Genomic DNA, 15,616 nt, shown 5'->3' with positions numbered 1-15,616 from the left:
GTAGACTTTTTAATGATGGCCATTCTGACTGGTGTGATGCGGTACCTCGTTGTTTTGATTTGCATTTCTCTAATAATTAGCAACGATGAGCATCTTTTTTGTGTGCCTATTGGCCATCCATGTGTCTTCTTTGGAGAAATGTCTGTTTAGGTCTTCTGCCCATTTTTCAACTGGGTTTTTTGTTATTAAATTGTAGGAGCTGTTTGTATATTTTTGAAGTTAGGCCCTTGTCAGTCACATCATTTGCAAATATTTTCTCCCAGTCCGTAGGTTGTCTTTTCATTTTGTTTATGGCTTCCTTTGCTGTGCAAAAGCTTGTAAGTTTCATTAGGTCCCATTTGTTTATTTTTGCTTTTATTTCTATTGCCTTGGAAGAGTGACCTAAGAAAATTTCTGTAGTTTACTGTTACTGTTTGTCTCTCCCCAACTAGAATGCAAGCACCGTGGAGAAAGAAAATTTTTATCTATTTTGTTTACTGAGAACAGTACCTGGTATATAACAGTACTTGTTGAATTGCAGAACATTCATGAAGGAGAAACCTGGGAAGATGATCTGGATCCTGCTAGCTGCCTAGGTGTTCCAAGAGGGGAAACTAAAGCTGATGCAACTTTGTGATCTCAAGCACATTTTAAATTACACTGTTATTCTCTTGCTTTCATTCCCTAGCTTTTAAAATAGTTCCAGTCAAGCAGAATTAAGCTTCTTTGTGAAATCGTTAATATGTCATGTTTAAAGACTGAGTTTTGAAGGTAGCACAAAAAGTGGGAAAGAATATGGGCTTTAGAGAGAAATCACTTCATTGTCACCTATTAAGGTGTGACTTTGGGCAAGTTACTTATCCACGGAATCTAAATTTTACCATATGTAAAATTAGAATAAAAAATGCTTTGTATGGACTAAATACACATAAAGTTATGTAAAAGTGCTTAGTATACAGTAGGTACTGGTTTATTTGGGTCCCTTCTCCTTTCTCTCATCACCAGAAAAACAGCTTTTATTACATTTCTATTTAATCTTATTACACATATTTTCAATTTAGCTCTAATTTTGGTTCCCATGACCTTTTGTTAGATTATTTTAGTAATCTTTGGTAAGCTAAAATTTCAGTATGTACAAAGAGCCCATATACCATTCACCAGGGCATGGGTTTGGGGGGATTGTTGGAGAAGTTCTGAGTTTCCCTGTTTTTTTACACAAAAGTAGTTTTGTCTTCATCTTGTTGTCATCCAAAATATCAACAATGCTATCCTCATTGGTTGACATTTTAGACTTTAGGGCTGGAAAGAATCAATTCCTTCCTCTTGCATATTAAGAAATTAAGTCATCTATTTGGTAAATGGCAGAGTAAAGGGTAAGAGTTCTAATTGACTTCTTGTTCAGTGCTCTTTCTACCATATTATACTTTCATCTAGATTAAATTATTTTCATCTAAATGAAATACACAATTTTATGGTTTTTGTTGTCAACATGATAATGTTGACACAAACTTTTATCACATATATTTAACTTTTTGAATAGGTGATACATGCTTGGGTCACTAAAGGGTATACATGAAAGTTAGCCTCCCTTAGCTCTGCCCCCAGCTACAAAAGGCCACCACTGCTCTGTGCATATATCCACGTATTCACCTATCATTTTACACAAATGTAAACTTTTATGTACTTTGCTTTTTTCACTTAAAAATGTGAAAGTAATATATACATGTGTTTTGCTTCTCAGAGCTCCATAACCACCTCTTCTTACTCCCAGGTGTCGTTAGTTGATTGATTTTTAAAAATTCATGAACAAACACTTATTGAGCACTGTGTTAGGCACTATTCTAGGCTCTGGGAGTGGAAGAGTGAACAAGATAGAAGAAAACCACTGTTTTCACAGAGCTTAGTTTCTTGGTTTGTGATTGGTGATATGATAGGGGTACAAATAGTGGTCTCTAGGATAGGCCAGAAGAGGGAGAAATGAATTTCTTCAGACATGATCAGAGGCAGCTTTAAGGAAAAAGTGGAAATATATTTGGATTTTAAGTGATGGGTAGAAATTCAGCAGGAAGAACTGGAAAGAAAGGGTACTCCATCACGAATATATTAGAATTTTTGTTGTTGTTTCAGTCTTATGCAGCTGTTGTTTTGCATGGTAGCACTTGAAGTTCTACATTTAAGGATACTATTTGCTTGACATTTTAGTAAATTGATTCCTTTTGGAAATGGCTTCTTTACTTGCAAAATGAAATTGTTTGTCTTAGAAATCAATTTCTGCTGATCTCCTAATTCTTTTTTCTTCTAATTTGTTTACTTGAACTAGATATGAGGATTTTTATAGATGACTTCTACCTATTTGACCCTTTTCATTCAGTTATAAGAGTTTTCATCTTTGTTTTACTTTTTTCTTATAATTTGATATGTGTATGTTGTAATTAACTATTATTTGCTTTAGTGCAGTTATGTGCTTACAGCAGAGGTTGTCAACCTTGGCTGTACACTAGGATCATTTGGAGAGCTTTAAAAATGCTGATGCTTAAGCCCCACCTGGGTCTGGGGTGTGGCCTGGGTACCAGGATTTTCAAAAGTGCCTCAGGTGATTTTACTTTGCAGCGAAACTTGGCTTATTTGGGAGGTAACCAAAACATGCTTTCTCCTTTTGGAAAGTAGGTAACCATGGTTCATCTGAGTGGTGTGATCAATCTGACATCTCAAATCTCTTGTTTAGAATAAAGTGAAATGGTTAGAATTGGATGGCAGAATGAGGTCCTGGAGTTTGTTAGAGCACTTTTATTGTTAATCACCAAACCATAAATGGAATTAAGCATAATCTATGGAGAGAATAAGTTTAAGGCCTTTAAATTCTGTGTGGTTGGGGGAAGGGATAACAGTTCTTGTTTTGAGCTCTATACAAATCGAAGTTGTTAGGCTCATTATGTAAGTCAGAAATTAATAAATCTGTTTTTACAGCCTATAACAATTATTAATTTATTGTTAGTATAGGCAAACATTGTTCTCAAGCTCTTGTTGACTTTGTCACCTACTTTCAATATAATAAGTACTCCATTACCATAAGAGGATCTTTGTTTACTCCAGTAACAAGGTGTTGCACAAGGACCTGTAAACTCAAATAGTTACCTCCCTGAGGTATCAGACCTTCCAGAAGGAAACCAAACTGAGCCATAGACTACTCCTTTCTTTTATTCTGAAAAATGATCTAGTCTATTTCCAGCTTGGAATTGGGAGCTGTCGTCAGGTTAGGGATGTTTACTGTGATTTCACTGTTGGGTTTGAAGTATCGTGAATTCCCAGATACGCCCATATCTTGCAGTATGGACTGCAATAGGGTCACAAACTTCTTGTACATCTATGTAGCATATTAGCACGCTGTCTGAAACTAGTGGGGCTCAGTGAATAGAACAGATAATCAGACAAAATTGGGTTCAAAGCCCAGGTTTTCTATTTATAAGCTGTATTACCTTGATTTACTTAACTTATTTAGCCTTAGTTTCCGTGTCTAGAAAATTGGGGGAAATGATACCTAAGTTCCAAGTTTGTTAATGAGGTAAAATAGTTTAGATTCTTAACATAGTGCCTGCCCACAGTTGGTCTGTAATAAATAATAGTTCCCTGGTTTTGATATTGAATTATTCTAGAGGATTATTCTAGTGAAAATGATACTTGAGAACAAATTAAGTTCTATATTTTCTTTAATAATGAATCTTATTATTAATAATGACTGTTGGGAGTGGTATATATGAGTCACATTTTATGTAGCTGAATTTTTAAATACTTCTGAACTTCTCATAAACCTGATAATGTCTTGATAAAGGTGTTGATGTCATACCTTTGTTTATTGTGGTAGTTTTTATAACTTTCATCATGTTTAGAGACATTTTACAAGAACTTGAAGATTCTTGAAGTGTGAAGGAAGAAGTTAGAAAGTTGATAGTATAGCCTGGGCAGTATAGTATAGTCAGGGCACAACCCCTAGGTTCATACATACAAAATGAAAATATAAGTGAAGTGTAATAGGCCATGTTGAGGCGTAGCCAAACTAATTAGTTCATTCATTACAAAACGTTTACTGTGTTCCTCTGTGTGCCCAAATAAGATCATCATGGTAATGACTCCAATTTTCTGCCTTTCAAAATTGTTCTCATTTTTAAAGGCGTAATTCAAATGTGGTCTGTTTGATGAAGTCACCCCTCCCCTTCACACAACTTAAAAGGGAATTTCTTTTTTCTCCATTCTGTCAGCATGTGATCTCTACCCTGGCACTGGCAGTTATTTCACTGTTTCATATTAAAAGCAGGGCTGCAGCTAAGTTACAGGCATTGGGTTGAAGGTTGTATGGGGTCCTGGTTAAGGGTACTGGTTTTAACATCAGAGAGATGTTATTTTAATCTCTACTTTGTCACTTACTTTCTTTGTGAAGATTTGTCCTTTCTGAGCTCAATTTACTTATCTGTTAGATGGGGATAAAAGCTTCTACGTTATAGTTTTGTTGAAAGATTAAGTGGTATAAGTGACCTGAGATAGTAAACATTCAACAAATGGTAGTGAATATTGTTATTGTTGTTCTTGTTTGTGTAAAGCGTGTTATTTACTGTATGTAAATATGATACATGACTTACAACCTCCTCCTTTAGATTGTGCACTTTAAAAACAGGGGACTATTGCTTGGCATTTTTACATAAGGTTTAATAAATTAACTAATATTTGTTGATTAACTACATTAACTTTCATCTCTCCTTGACTTTTAAAAAGAAGGGTATTGGCATATATCGAAAAAATGTCGTAAAAGTTGTTTTCTAAATGCCCTTGTTTTAAAATCCCTGCAGGTCCCTTCTTATCTCATAATTTCAATGTCCTGAAATCTGAGGATTCCACCAAGATAATATGATAGGAACTTTCAGTGGTTTGGAGCCATATCCTACTTAGACTAATGCGGGCCTTCCAGGTTTCCTAAGAGCTTGTACAGCAGCAGCGCACACTGCTTGTTAATCGGCACAGGCAAGAATGCCATCTTTGCCTCAAGAAAGAGGTAAGCAGCTTGATTTAATCATCTGTACCTATTATGTGGCTGTGTTATAGATCATCATTGCTAATTTTTTTAAGAATTAAAAATTAATTGGGGACTCAAAGAATCAGAATTTATAATTTTACCTTGTGGGGGGCATTTATGTTCTCTGGTATGGAGTTTTTGTTATTTCAGTGATGTTTGGTTGGTTTACATTTCTTTTAAAGTTATTCAGGGACCCTCTCCCCTGGAGCTGAATACAGAATTGCCTTATCAAAGCACGATGAAAAGGAAAGTCAGAAAGAAGAAAAAGAAGGGAACCATTACAGCAAATGTTGCTGGGACAAAGTTTGAAATTGGTAGGTCTCCTCAGAATCATGAGATTTTCATAATTGTCAGAAAAACTAATATGATGTTGAAAACAACATAGAAATTCAGAGATAATTATCTTCTATGTAATGGATTTTTGAATGCCTTCTATAAAATTTTCTTTTTTATGAGATATTTAACATGTCAGTAATCAAATAGAACATCACTGTAAACTAAAAAGCTTTAGTTATTGATGGGATTGGATTAAATATATATGATTTTGATTAATACTTAGTTTTTAAATCAAATATAAAGTAATATGAGCAGTAAAACCAATGGTTCTAGCTTTAATCTTTAAATACAGATGTGCTTAGGAAAATTGTATTATTCTAATGCATTTTTCACTTGGGGCTAAAATTATGTTTACCCTTTAACATTCATTATTTTGTAAATCATTTTTAAAACAGATTAAAAATGTAAAATGAAAAGTGCGGAATTTGAGATTTATATTAAACAATGAGAACCTGACAATAGAGTAAGAACATATTTCTCTCTATGCTTTAAAAATTATTTTGATGATACTGTTGCCTTTTATTAATAGAATTTTAGTTTTTATATGTAAGCAGTATCTGCAGTGGAGAGAATAGATAAGAATTAATTACTTTAAATTAAGATACTTTTGCCCGGCACTGAGAAACTCATTACTACTACAAGTACTCAAAACATCTTCCTCTTTTTAAAAAATAATTTTGCATTAAAAGAGTTGAGGAAACCATGTGAATCTCAAGGATGTTAATTATTCTTACTCTTTTTAACCTTTGAGGGTCGTGTTTCCACTTACAGTAATTCACCAAAGTTCATCAGCAATCAATGGAATATTTCATAGGAATCGAGGTCCCCTAATACTCTATTTCAACAAGTGTTCCTCAGAGGAAAAAACTTTGGGCGAGTTAATGTGGGAGGGTGAGATGTGAATTATTTGCAGCGTATTTTCTAGAGTGAAAAAACAAGAGTAACCATTGTCAAAGTGATTAATGGGTGGTGTCAACCTATCCTCCTGTTTGCTTTTAAGGTCCTGGTGGGGTTTATAAGCAACTTGATCCAAAGGAGAGTGTTTTTAACTGTAGTTCCCTCTCACTTCTAAGGGCTGAAGTTGCATTAGGCTGCTTCACACTGATTCCAGACCTCTTTGCTGAGCCTGCTCAGTTGTGTTTAGCAAAAGCCCTGGCTAGATCAGGCTTGGAGACTTGGACCAGGGACTGCTGGGAGAATACAAAGCTAAGTATAGGGGAGGGAAAGAGACAATTGGCTGTGTGTCCAGGAGAAAGTGTTACCTTGCTTTCCCTTATTTAACCTTGTGATATGCAACAGATTACTTCTTGTAATTTAATTACTGCTCCTTTGACAGGTTGAATTATATAATAGAAAGATAATTAAGCCATAGTCAGGGCACTTGTGTTTTGTCCCTGGTGTTGCCTGTTTCCTCATGTAGAATACTTTGATCACTACTGGTCTTAATATTAATTCTTTTATAACCCTGGACCAAATATTTTCACATGAATTACCTCATTTAATCTTCCAGTAACCCTGTCAAATAGGCTGCATTACTCCCTTGTTGTCCTTTTCCCTGACTTTCCTCACTCTAATAGTGAATTTGAAGTGGCTAACAGCCATAAGAAAATAAATAAGGAAAAATAAAAACAGTAAAATAGGATGAATCTTGTGGCTGATCAGAATACAAACTGCATTCTATGAAATCCTGTATAGTTAGAGATGTGCATGGGTTTGACTCTGAGCTTCCTAGCAAGCAAAGCAAATAATCGAAACATAATCAGCTATAGAATACACGGTGCCCAGAAGATAAAACCATACTGGTTATTCAAGGGAAATGCAATTTTTTCTATTTCCGAGTCTTGAGAGAAATTTCTCCCATAATTCCTCATGGAGACACGTTGTGGAATGGTGAACTACATTCTCACAGTAGTCCTATAATTAATACATTATGAAATTTTAATTATTACTTTTTAAAATGCCCCTTAGCACAGTTGAAGAAACTGAAGCTCACTGAGAGTTAGCAACTTACTCAAGATCGTACAGATGGCAAAAGTAGAACTTGAATCTGAATTAATTTGCTTCCAAATTTAGTGTTCTTTTTACTCTATCATACTGCCTAAATAAAATATGAATTGAAATTTAAATTGAGGAACATTAAGGTGTCCTCTGCATCTAAAATTCAGAGAGTTGTTGCATGGATTCCTATTTTTAAAACTCCTGAACAGCCTCTGGAAGCTCTATGGGTCAAGGCAAAAAAAAGTAGGACAAATTTGTGAGGAATGTATTTTTGGTAATTTTCATTAAATAGGGACAAGACAGATTGGAGAAGGGGGTACTTAATTATGCAAGGGGAAATGTGAGAAAAATGGTTGGTGTGGTTATCTCTATTTTACCAACGGGGAGTTTGGTTTGTTAGAAATTCAATATTGAGGCAATTACTTCACTTCTTTTTGTAAAGAGAGCTCCTAAAAGACCAACATTTAAAAGCACGGATTTAGGCTTTGACTGCCAACAGCCTTCTATTTGGAACTGACATGTTAAAGGAAGTTCTTTTCTGTGCAGTGGAGGATGGTATACTTAAAAAGATGCCAATTGATTTCTAAAACTTCAATTCAAACAAAAATATGATTAACTAGCTTAGCTGAAAAAAAAAGTGACAGTTTAATACCCTACATTGTATTTTTCTTTGAAGTTCAACTTTGTCAGCTCTCCAAGCTTTGAATTTCGTAATAAGAGAGATTTATATATGACCGACCTTACAAATTTGACTTTGAGAATCTAAAGAAAGAATGGGTCTTTTCCACCATTGTTATGTACCCTGAATGTTCCCAGCCTCACTAGCTCATGTGTACATTAATACCCACATTTTAGTAGCTCATTATACTCCCTCCGTCCGTAACTGCCACCAGTTCCATTTCTCTCCTCAGGGGTTTCCCAGTTATTTCTGAGAGGCCCAGGGCAATGACTTCCATGCATTCAGAAATGGGTCTGCCCCTGAGCTGCGGTTCTGGCCTTGTCACCGTTTTCTGCTTGTGAGCCACTGAAAGAACTCTCCTAGGCTGTGTCACTATGGTCCTTGCCCTCCCCACGAGCTCTAGATGACACAGAAGCTCTTGGGCCCTCAGGACGCCAACACTGCATGGTGGTCTGCGGCAGAGAGCGGAACAGCCCTTTCCCCAAATTCTTGTACTGTACGTTGTCACCTAGGCCTTCAGAACAGCCCCGCGTTTTATCAAGCTTCTCATGGATAAAAGCAGCTTCACCTCAACAGTCCCTTCCCCGACCTCACCCGTCTCCAGTCACTGTCTTCTTCTATTATGCCTGTGTTCCAGGCATTAGTGCATAACAAGCCCGTTCTTTCTCCTCAGCCAGAAAGAAATCAAGAGTCCCTAGGACTTGAGACCAGCAGGTGTCTGGTCATCAGTTTCATACTTGAGCCAAGTACATTCAGACAATTAATCCCTTTTTACCGTATCTCCCCATATATAGGGCAGTATAAAGAAAATGTTTAAAAATAAACATCGAAGCGCTGCTAATTTGTTACACCATTCTATTAAGACTCCAAATTCTGTTGGAACCTAAATTTATCCTAAGTATTTGCTGATCTTTATTCTAAATTTGAACCTCATTGGAAGAAAAATATCAATATGTTAATTGTGTAATTGTGATATCAATGTGTTGATTGTGAAATCTAAAAAACAAGATTTTCTCTGAGCATAAATTTTTTCCATAGGATAAGAGGGTTGGGAGCAGATAAGAGGGCCAGAGTTTCCAAATCTCTCCTGTAATTCTGCTTCATTATTTTGTATCCTGTGTCAATATAGCTGACTTGGTTTTAACTGCTAAAAATAATTTGAACTAGGGAGGTGGAAAATATAGGATAGGTCTAATGATCAGGGGCTATTTTTATCTTTTCCCTTTTGTACCTAACCCAAGGTCATGAAAAAGCCATAAAAGTACATTTTCCTGAGTAGATGTGTTGTCAGCTGTGTGTGTATTTTCACTATGCTATGAATAATCACTGAACTCTTTAATAGTGTTGTGTACCTGTTAAATCTCAGAAAATTGAAACTAAGGATTTTGGGTGCCACTTAAAAACAGTTCTCTGTTGCTATTGAGTATAATTTGGCATTAAATTGTTGTAGCTAAAAATAAGGTTATGCTATAACTAATGGAAATTTTACGAGTGAAATACTGTGAGCTAAAATGGATATATATCAAAAAAGATTTTCATAATGAATGGATTTCAGAAGTATTTTAATTTTGGTTTAACTTAACTGTTTACTTGCAGTTCGTTTAGTAATAGATGAAATGGGATTTATGAAAACGCCAGATGAGGATGAAACAAGTAACCTTATATGGTGTGATTCAGCTGTTCAGCAGGAGAAGATTGCAGAGCTGCAAAATTACCAGGTGGGAAATTAATCATGACCAATTTTTGGTTAGTAGGAAAGTTATATGAATTCCATTATAATTTTCTTTACATAAGGCTCTTAATATGTTGACGTATTAAATTTCAGTTCTAATTTACCTGAATAGCCTGTTTTGTTGCTGTCCGGTTGTACTGACTTTTTGCCTGAAGACTGCATCCTCTCAAATTTAACTTTTAACCTCTTTCCATCTTTAAGGAAGAATTAATAGAGGAAAACTCTTCCTAGGCTGGTGCTTTGCATTATGCTTAAAGATGAACGATGTGGAGTAGATTGCATAAAGAGATCTGAATACGGATATCCCTTGTAATGTCAGCTATGTGTAATTTGGCTTCATTATTTTATTTCTGGAATGTAATACAAACATATAAAAAATAAAAAAGCCAAATACATGGAATTTTAGACAATTGAGATTTTGAATAGTTCTTCCTGTTAGTGTAGAGGGTTATACAAAATTGACTGTAGGCAACAAATTAGTCCATTTTCATCAGTTTTTTTTGTTTTTTACTAAAAAAAATTAAACTCAAAGAATGAATGTAACTGTATTATAGTATAAATGAATATATTCATTAAGTTAATGAAAATATTAATGTTGACCTTTTTATTTTCCAGAGGATCAACCATTTTCCAGGAATGGGGGAGATCTGTAGGAAGGATTTCCTAGCAAGAAATATGACCAAGTAATCTTCATTTTCTTGTAATAGAGAAGACCTGTTCAAAAATTACATTTTGAATGTCATAGTGCTATCTTTCACAAATTTATATTGATTTGAAATGATATTTTGTTGGAAGAGATAGAATTTTAGAGCTGGAGGTGTTTTAAAATTTTCCTGGTTCTATTCTTTGACTTTGCAGAGGAGGTAATTGAGGGTCAGAGACATGAATATCTTGCACAAAGTCAAATAGCTAACAGCAGAGCTGGAGTAGAAACCTGGTCTCCAGAATTTCAGGGTTCTTTTCACTGCAACTTGCTGTCTCTCTAGCAGCATAAGTTTTTCTTTTAAATGTAAAAAGTTTTCTGTACATGGCATTCAATATATACTTAATTATTTTCAGTTAAACCTTGCAGGAACTAAGTTGTTGCATTATATCCCGCCTGTGGGTATGTGTGTGTTCAGAATACTGGTTATTGAGCATCTAATATGTGCCAGGCACTGTAATAGGTGCCTGTGTGCACACATATATGCATACACACATGTACATGTTCCTACCCGGGGATACATGCACACATATTTATGTCAGAGACCATTATTTAGAGTAATAATCTGCTTTCATGGGAAAAACTGTTAACAGGTAAAGTGTTATACTGAATATACTGCAGAATTTTTGTGCAGCTTATATTTCTGTTGATTAGATTTTTTTTTATTTTAAGAAAGTTGATAAACTGTATGCTTGGATTTTTTTCTAAATATAACAAAGAATGGTATCATTCATAAACACCTCATGGTTAGTTTTAAAGTGTATTGTTCTATTAAAGCTTTAACTTGATCTAATTTCACATTATTGTTAAAATATAATAAATACATGTAAAGGTGTTGGAAATAAAAACAAGTACATTAGCACTGTTATTGTGCTTCCTTTAGATGTGTGTGTGTGTGTGTGTGTGTGTTTCAAAGCAGTCAACGTTAGCCTATTTTGTACTGAGATTATTTACCTGGTTGGTTTCTTTTGGATTTGACAGATGGAGTTGGTGATTATTTTCCTTCTCATAGTGGAAACATAACTTTTTTTATAGGGTTCTCTTGAAAGAGCACTTGAAATATGATAACTGTATGACCTTCCAGTTGTGGAAGCCAGGTGGCTTATATATTCCACACCCTAGTCTTACAGTATAGGCCCTGCTTCTGTGCATATTATATACTATGGTCCCATTTGGAAACAGTAACTACTCATCTATAAAAGACTTGCATACATTTATAAAGAAGACTTTTTGAAACAATCAGATTTTCTTTAATAGGTAATATTTTAAAATATTTCTAAGAATTTAAAAATTGTTATAGAAATCAATATGTACCAAATAATTAGCATTTGGATTAATCAAAAGCAAACATTTTATACCTAGTATTGTTATCAATATCCCTAAGTTATGTACCAAATAGGCAGCCTGATTTATAGCAAATACAAAAATGTCAGGCCATACATTGTAGCCATAAAACTACATGTATAGGTAGATGTAGTTGATATAAACAAAACCTGACTCAGAGGCTTCAATGGTTTTCTCACAAAAGTAGTAAAACTCCAGAAAACACCGGGGTAAAAGGCAATCTAAAATTTTTCCCTATGGATGACCCAGCAAACTCCAAATCATCTTTTAAGAAGCAATATGAATGGCACCTGGCTGTGAACCATACTAACCAACCCCATCCTGGAGGCAGAGTTAATGACGCCTTCCACATGTTACCTTGCTTTATACAGCTTTATTGCACCTATCACACTGTTATTTAATTAATAGCCTATATGTAAATCCCTTAGAACAGAGACCATGTTAATCCTCAGTGCCCAACACATAGTATATACTCAAATGTTTGATCTATTAATATGTAAGTTAGTACATGGGGCAGAAATTCTAGTCTATTTTTTCCACTAATGTATCCCTAGTATCTAGAATAGTGCCTAACATATAGTAGGTGATTAATAGGCATTTTAAAAAATTAATGAATGGATCAATAAATGAAGAAATGGAGGGAATTTAAATCCTTGTAGTAAATGTCAGCAGCACAGAGAAAGAAAGTTTAGATAAGTTTGAATAGAAGTTACTTTTCATATTATCTCTAACTTACAGAATGATCAAGTCCCGGCCTCTGGATTATACCTTTGTTCCTCGAACATGGATCTTCCCTGCTGAATATACACAATTTCAGAATTATATGAAAGAATTAAAGAAAAAAAGAAAGCAGAAGACTTTTATAGTAAAACCAGCTAATGGTGCAATGGGTCATGGGTAGGTATTTTTCATATGGAATACATAAAAATTTTAAAAAATTGGGGGAAAGAATAAGTGTGACCATTTGCTCATGGTTGAGTACTAATATGAAAAAAATAATAAAATAGCTTTCTAACTTTTGCTTTTTTGGAACTAAATATTTAATGAGCCCTTTTACCCTGTCCTGGAGGCTTCAATAATTCAATCTAAAAATTTAATCAGCAGGTTGTGAGACTTTGATAGGAGACTACAAAATAGAGAAAAGTAAATATTTTCTAAATTTTTTCTTAAACATAAAATTTGTATTCATCATAATTTTAGAGTAAGCTTGGAGAGGAAAATCAGTTGATACAGTAGAGCTAAACTGAGTTGGTGAATGAAATGGAAAGGGTGTTACTGTTTTCATCTTTAAAAAAAAATTTAAGCACAAAATATCTATTTTCTTTGCTTTACAAATAATTTTTTTCTTTATGTAGCCATGGTAATTGGATTGAAGATGAGTAGAACACATTTTAAGCTAAAGTGCTGAGAACTAGACCTGTTAGCTGGGGATAGATTATACAACTTAATATTCCTGTTTACTTTTGCTTTCTTATGCTAGTTTTCTGCTGTTTACTTTTTCAAAGAAAATGTGGCTGAGGCTACTTTTAATAAAAACACAAGTAATTTTTATCTTTGATTTAGAGTGCTGTGGGGAAAAAAGATATTTGGAAATATAGCTGCCAGGTAAATTACTGTTCAACACATTTCCTTTTAACTTTTAATCATAATTTAATAATTTAATCAGACATTATTTTAAACTGTGGTTTAGTAATTTAAAAGACAAACAACATGTAGTGTTAGTGGAAATTGTATATTAATTGTTTAATGTAAATTTGGTTCACTATATGTTAGTATCAAGGTAAACATTTTGGGGGGATAATTGAAGTTCACATTTTCTCAATTTTAATGTTAAAAATTATGTTAAAAATTCATTTTTATATATATTTAATGTTAGTGTAAATAGTTAATAATATGAATTGACTACAGTAATAAAATAGCTGAAAAGTATACTATACATACTGTGCTGCCAGGGTTTATCTCATGCAATGCAGAAGTACATAGGTAAAGTACACCTCTCTCATCTGTAGAATATATCTATTTCCTTGCTGGTTTTCTGTTTAATTGTCCTGTTCATTATTGAGAGTGGGGGGCATTGAACACTTCAGCTGCTATTGTTGAACTGTCTATCTGTGCCTTCAATTCTATCAGTTTTTGCTTCATATATTTTGGAACTCTGTTGTGAGGTGCATATGTTTATAATTATTATATCTTCTTGATGCATTGACTTTTAAAAATTATTATATTACTGTTTTTCTTTGTCTGTTGCAGTACTTTTTGTCTTAAAGTCTATTTTGTCTGATACTAGTATAGCCACTTCAGTTCTCTCTTGGTTACTGTTTGCATGGAATATCTTTTCCATTTGTTCACTTTCAGCTTATTTAAGTCTTTGAATATAAAGTGTGGCTCTTGTTGACAGCATGTAGTTGGGCCATATTTTTTAATACATTCTGCCAAATCTTGTCTTCCAACTGGAGAGTTAATCCATTCTTATTTATTATGTAATTATTGATAAGGAAAGATTTACTTTTGACATTTTGCTATTTGTTTTCTTTATGTCTTATATAGTTTTCATACCTCAATTTCTCCATTTCTGCCCTCTTGTGTATTACATGGGTATTTTCTAGTGTACCATTTTAATTTCATTGTCATTTATTTTACTATATATTTTTTGAGTTATTTTTTAAATGGTTGCTTTGGGGTTACAATTAGCATCTCAATTTATAACAACTTAGTTTGGATTAGTATCATTACTTTTAACGGTAAAAACAACAACAAAACTTTGCTTCTATTTGCCTCTTCCCCCTTTATGATGTTTTGTCACAAATTACACCTGTATATATTGTGTGCCCATCAAAATGGATTTATAATAATTGTTTTATGCAGTTGTGTTTTAAATAATACAGGAAAAATAAGCAGTTACAAACCTAAACTACACTAGTAGTGACTTTTATTTTTACCTATGTAGTAATATTTACAGGTGCTCTTTATTTCTTTGTGTAGATTTGAATTACTGCCTAGTGTCCCTTTGCTTCAGCCTGAAGGATTGTCGTTAGCATTTCTTATAGGCCAGGTATAATAGCAACAAACTCTCTCAGTTTTTGTTTATCTGGTAATGTCTTAATTTCTCTTTCAATTTTGAATATTTTGTCAGATATAGATTTCTTGGTTAACAGTTTTTTTTTTTTTTCTATCAGCACTTTGAATATGTCATCTTACTGTCTTCTGCCCTCCATTGTTTCTGATGAGAAATTAGCTCTTTATCTTAATGAGGATCGCTTGGATGTGATGAGTGGCCTGTCTTGCTACTTTTTTCTCTCTTTCTCTAGGCTTTTGACAGTTTGATTAGAACATGTCTTAGTGTGGCTCTCTTTGAGTTTATCTTACTTGAAGTTTATTAGGCTTCTTGATTTGTAGGCTAATATTTTTCATCAGATTGGGGGATTCTCAGCCATTAATTCTTCAAAGAGTCTTTTTGCCCCTTTCTCTTTTCTCCTTTTGAGACACCCATTACGAGTGTGTTGATATTATTGATGTTGTCTTGCAGGGCTCTTAAGCTCTGTTCATTTTTCTTCATTCTTTTTCCTTTCTGTTCTTCAGACTAATCTCAATTGATTTATCTTCAAGTTTGCTTATTCTTTCCCTGCCTTCCCAAATCTGTTTAGCCCCTCTAATGTATTTTTGTTTCAGTTATTGTACTTTACAACTTCAGAATTTTTGTTTGGTTCCCCCCACCTACCCCACCACCTTTAAAAGTAATTTCTATCTCTACTGATATTCTTCATTGGTGAGATATTATTC

At 34.0% G+C, this 15,616-nt stretch overlaps 1 protein-coding gene across 6 annotated transcripts in view; it reads left to right on the top strand.

Annotated features, from left to right (window-relative positions):
* TTLL7 (tubulin tyrosine ligase like 7) overlaps window positions 1–15,616 on the top strand; it is a 156,173-nt gene that overhangs the window by 51,780 nt on the left and 88,777 nt on the right. For all 6 annotated transcript variants that reach the window (XR_005022097.1, XM_036870837.1, XM_036870836.1 and 3 more), the window contains exons 2-6: window positions 4,821–5,023; window positions 5,227–5,358; window positions 9,654–9,775; window positions 10,405–10,472; window positions 12,575–12,733. Coding sequence is in view for 5 of the 6 variants with exons in the window: in XM_036870837.1 (XP_036726732.1) it covers window positions 4,999–5,023; window positions 5,227–5,358; window positions 9,654–9,775; window positions 10,405–10,472; window positions 12,575–12,733 (506 nt within the window). In the remaining variant the exon portion in view is untranslated. The remainder of the gene's footprint in view (window positions 1–4,820; window positions 5,024–5,226; window positions 5,359–9,653; window positions 9,776–10,404; window positions 10,473–12,574; window positions 12,734–15,616) is intronic.

Source organism: Balaenoptera musculus, chromosome 1, assembly GCF_009873245.2.
Source record: "Balaenoptera musculus isolate JJ_BM4_2016_0621 chromosome 1, mBalMus1.pri.v3, whole genome shotgun sequence".
In the NCBI taxonomy this organism is placed as follows: Eukaryota; Metazoa; Chordata; class Mammalia; order Artiodactyla; family Balaenopteridae; genus Balaenoptera; species Balaenoptera musculus.
The sequence above is the reverse complement of the archived record's forward strand: the minus strand, read 5'-3'. Positions and strand labels throughout refer to the sequence as shown.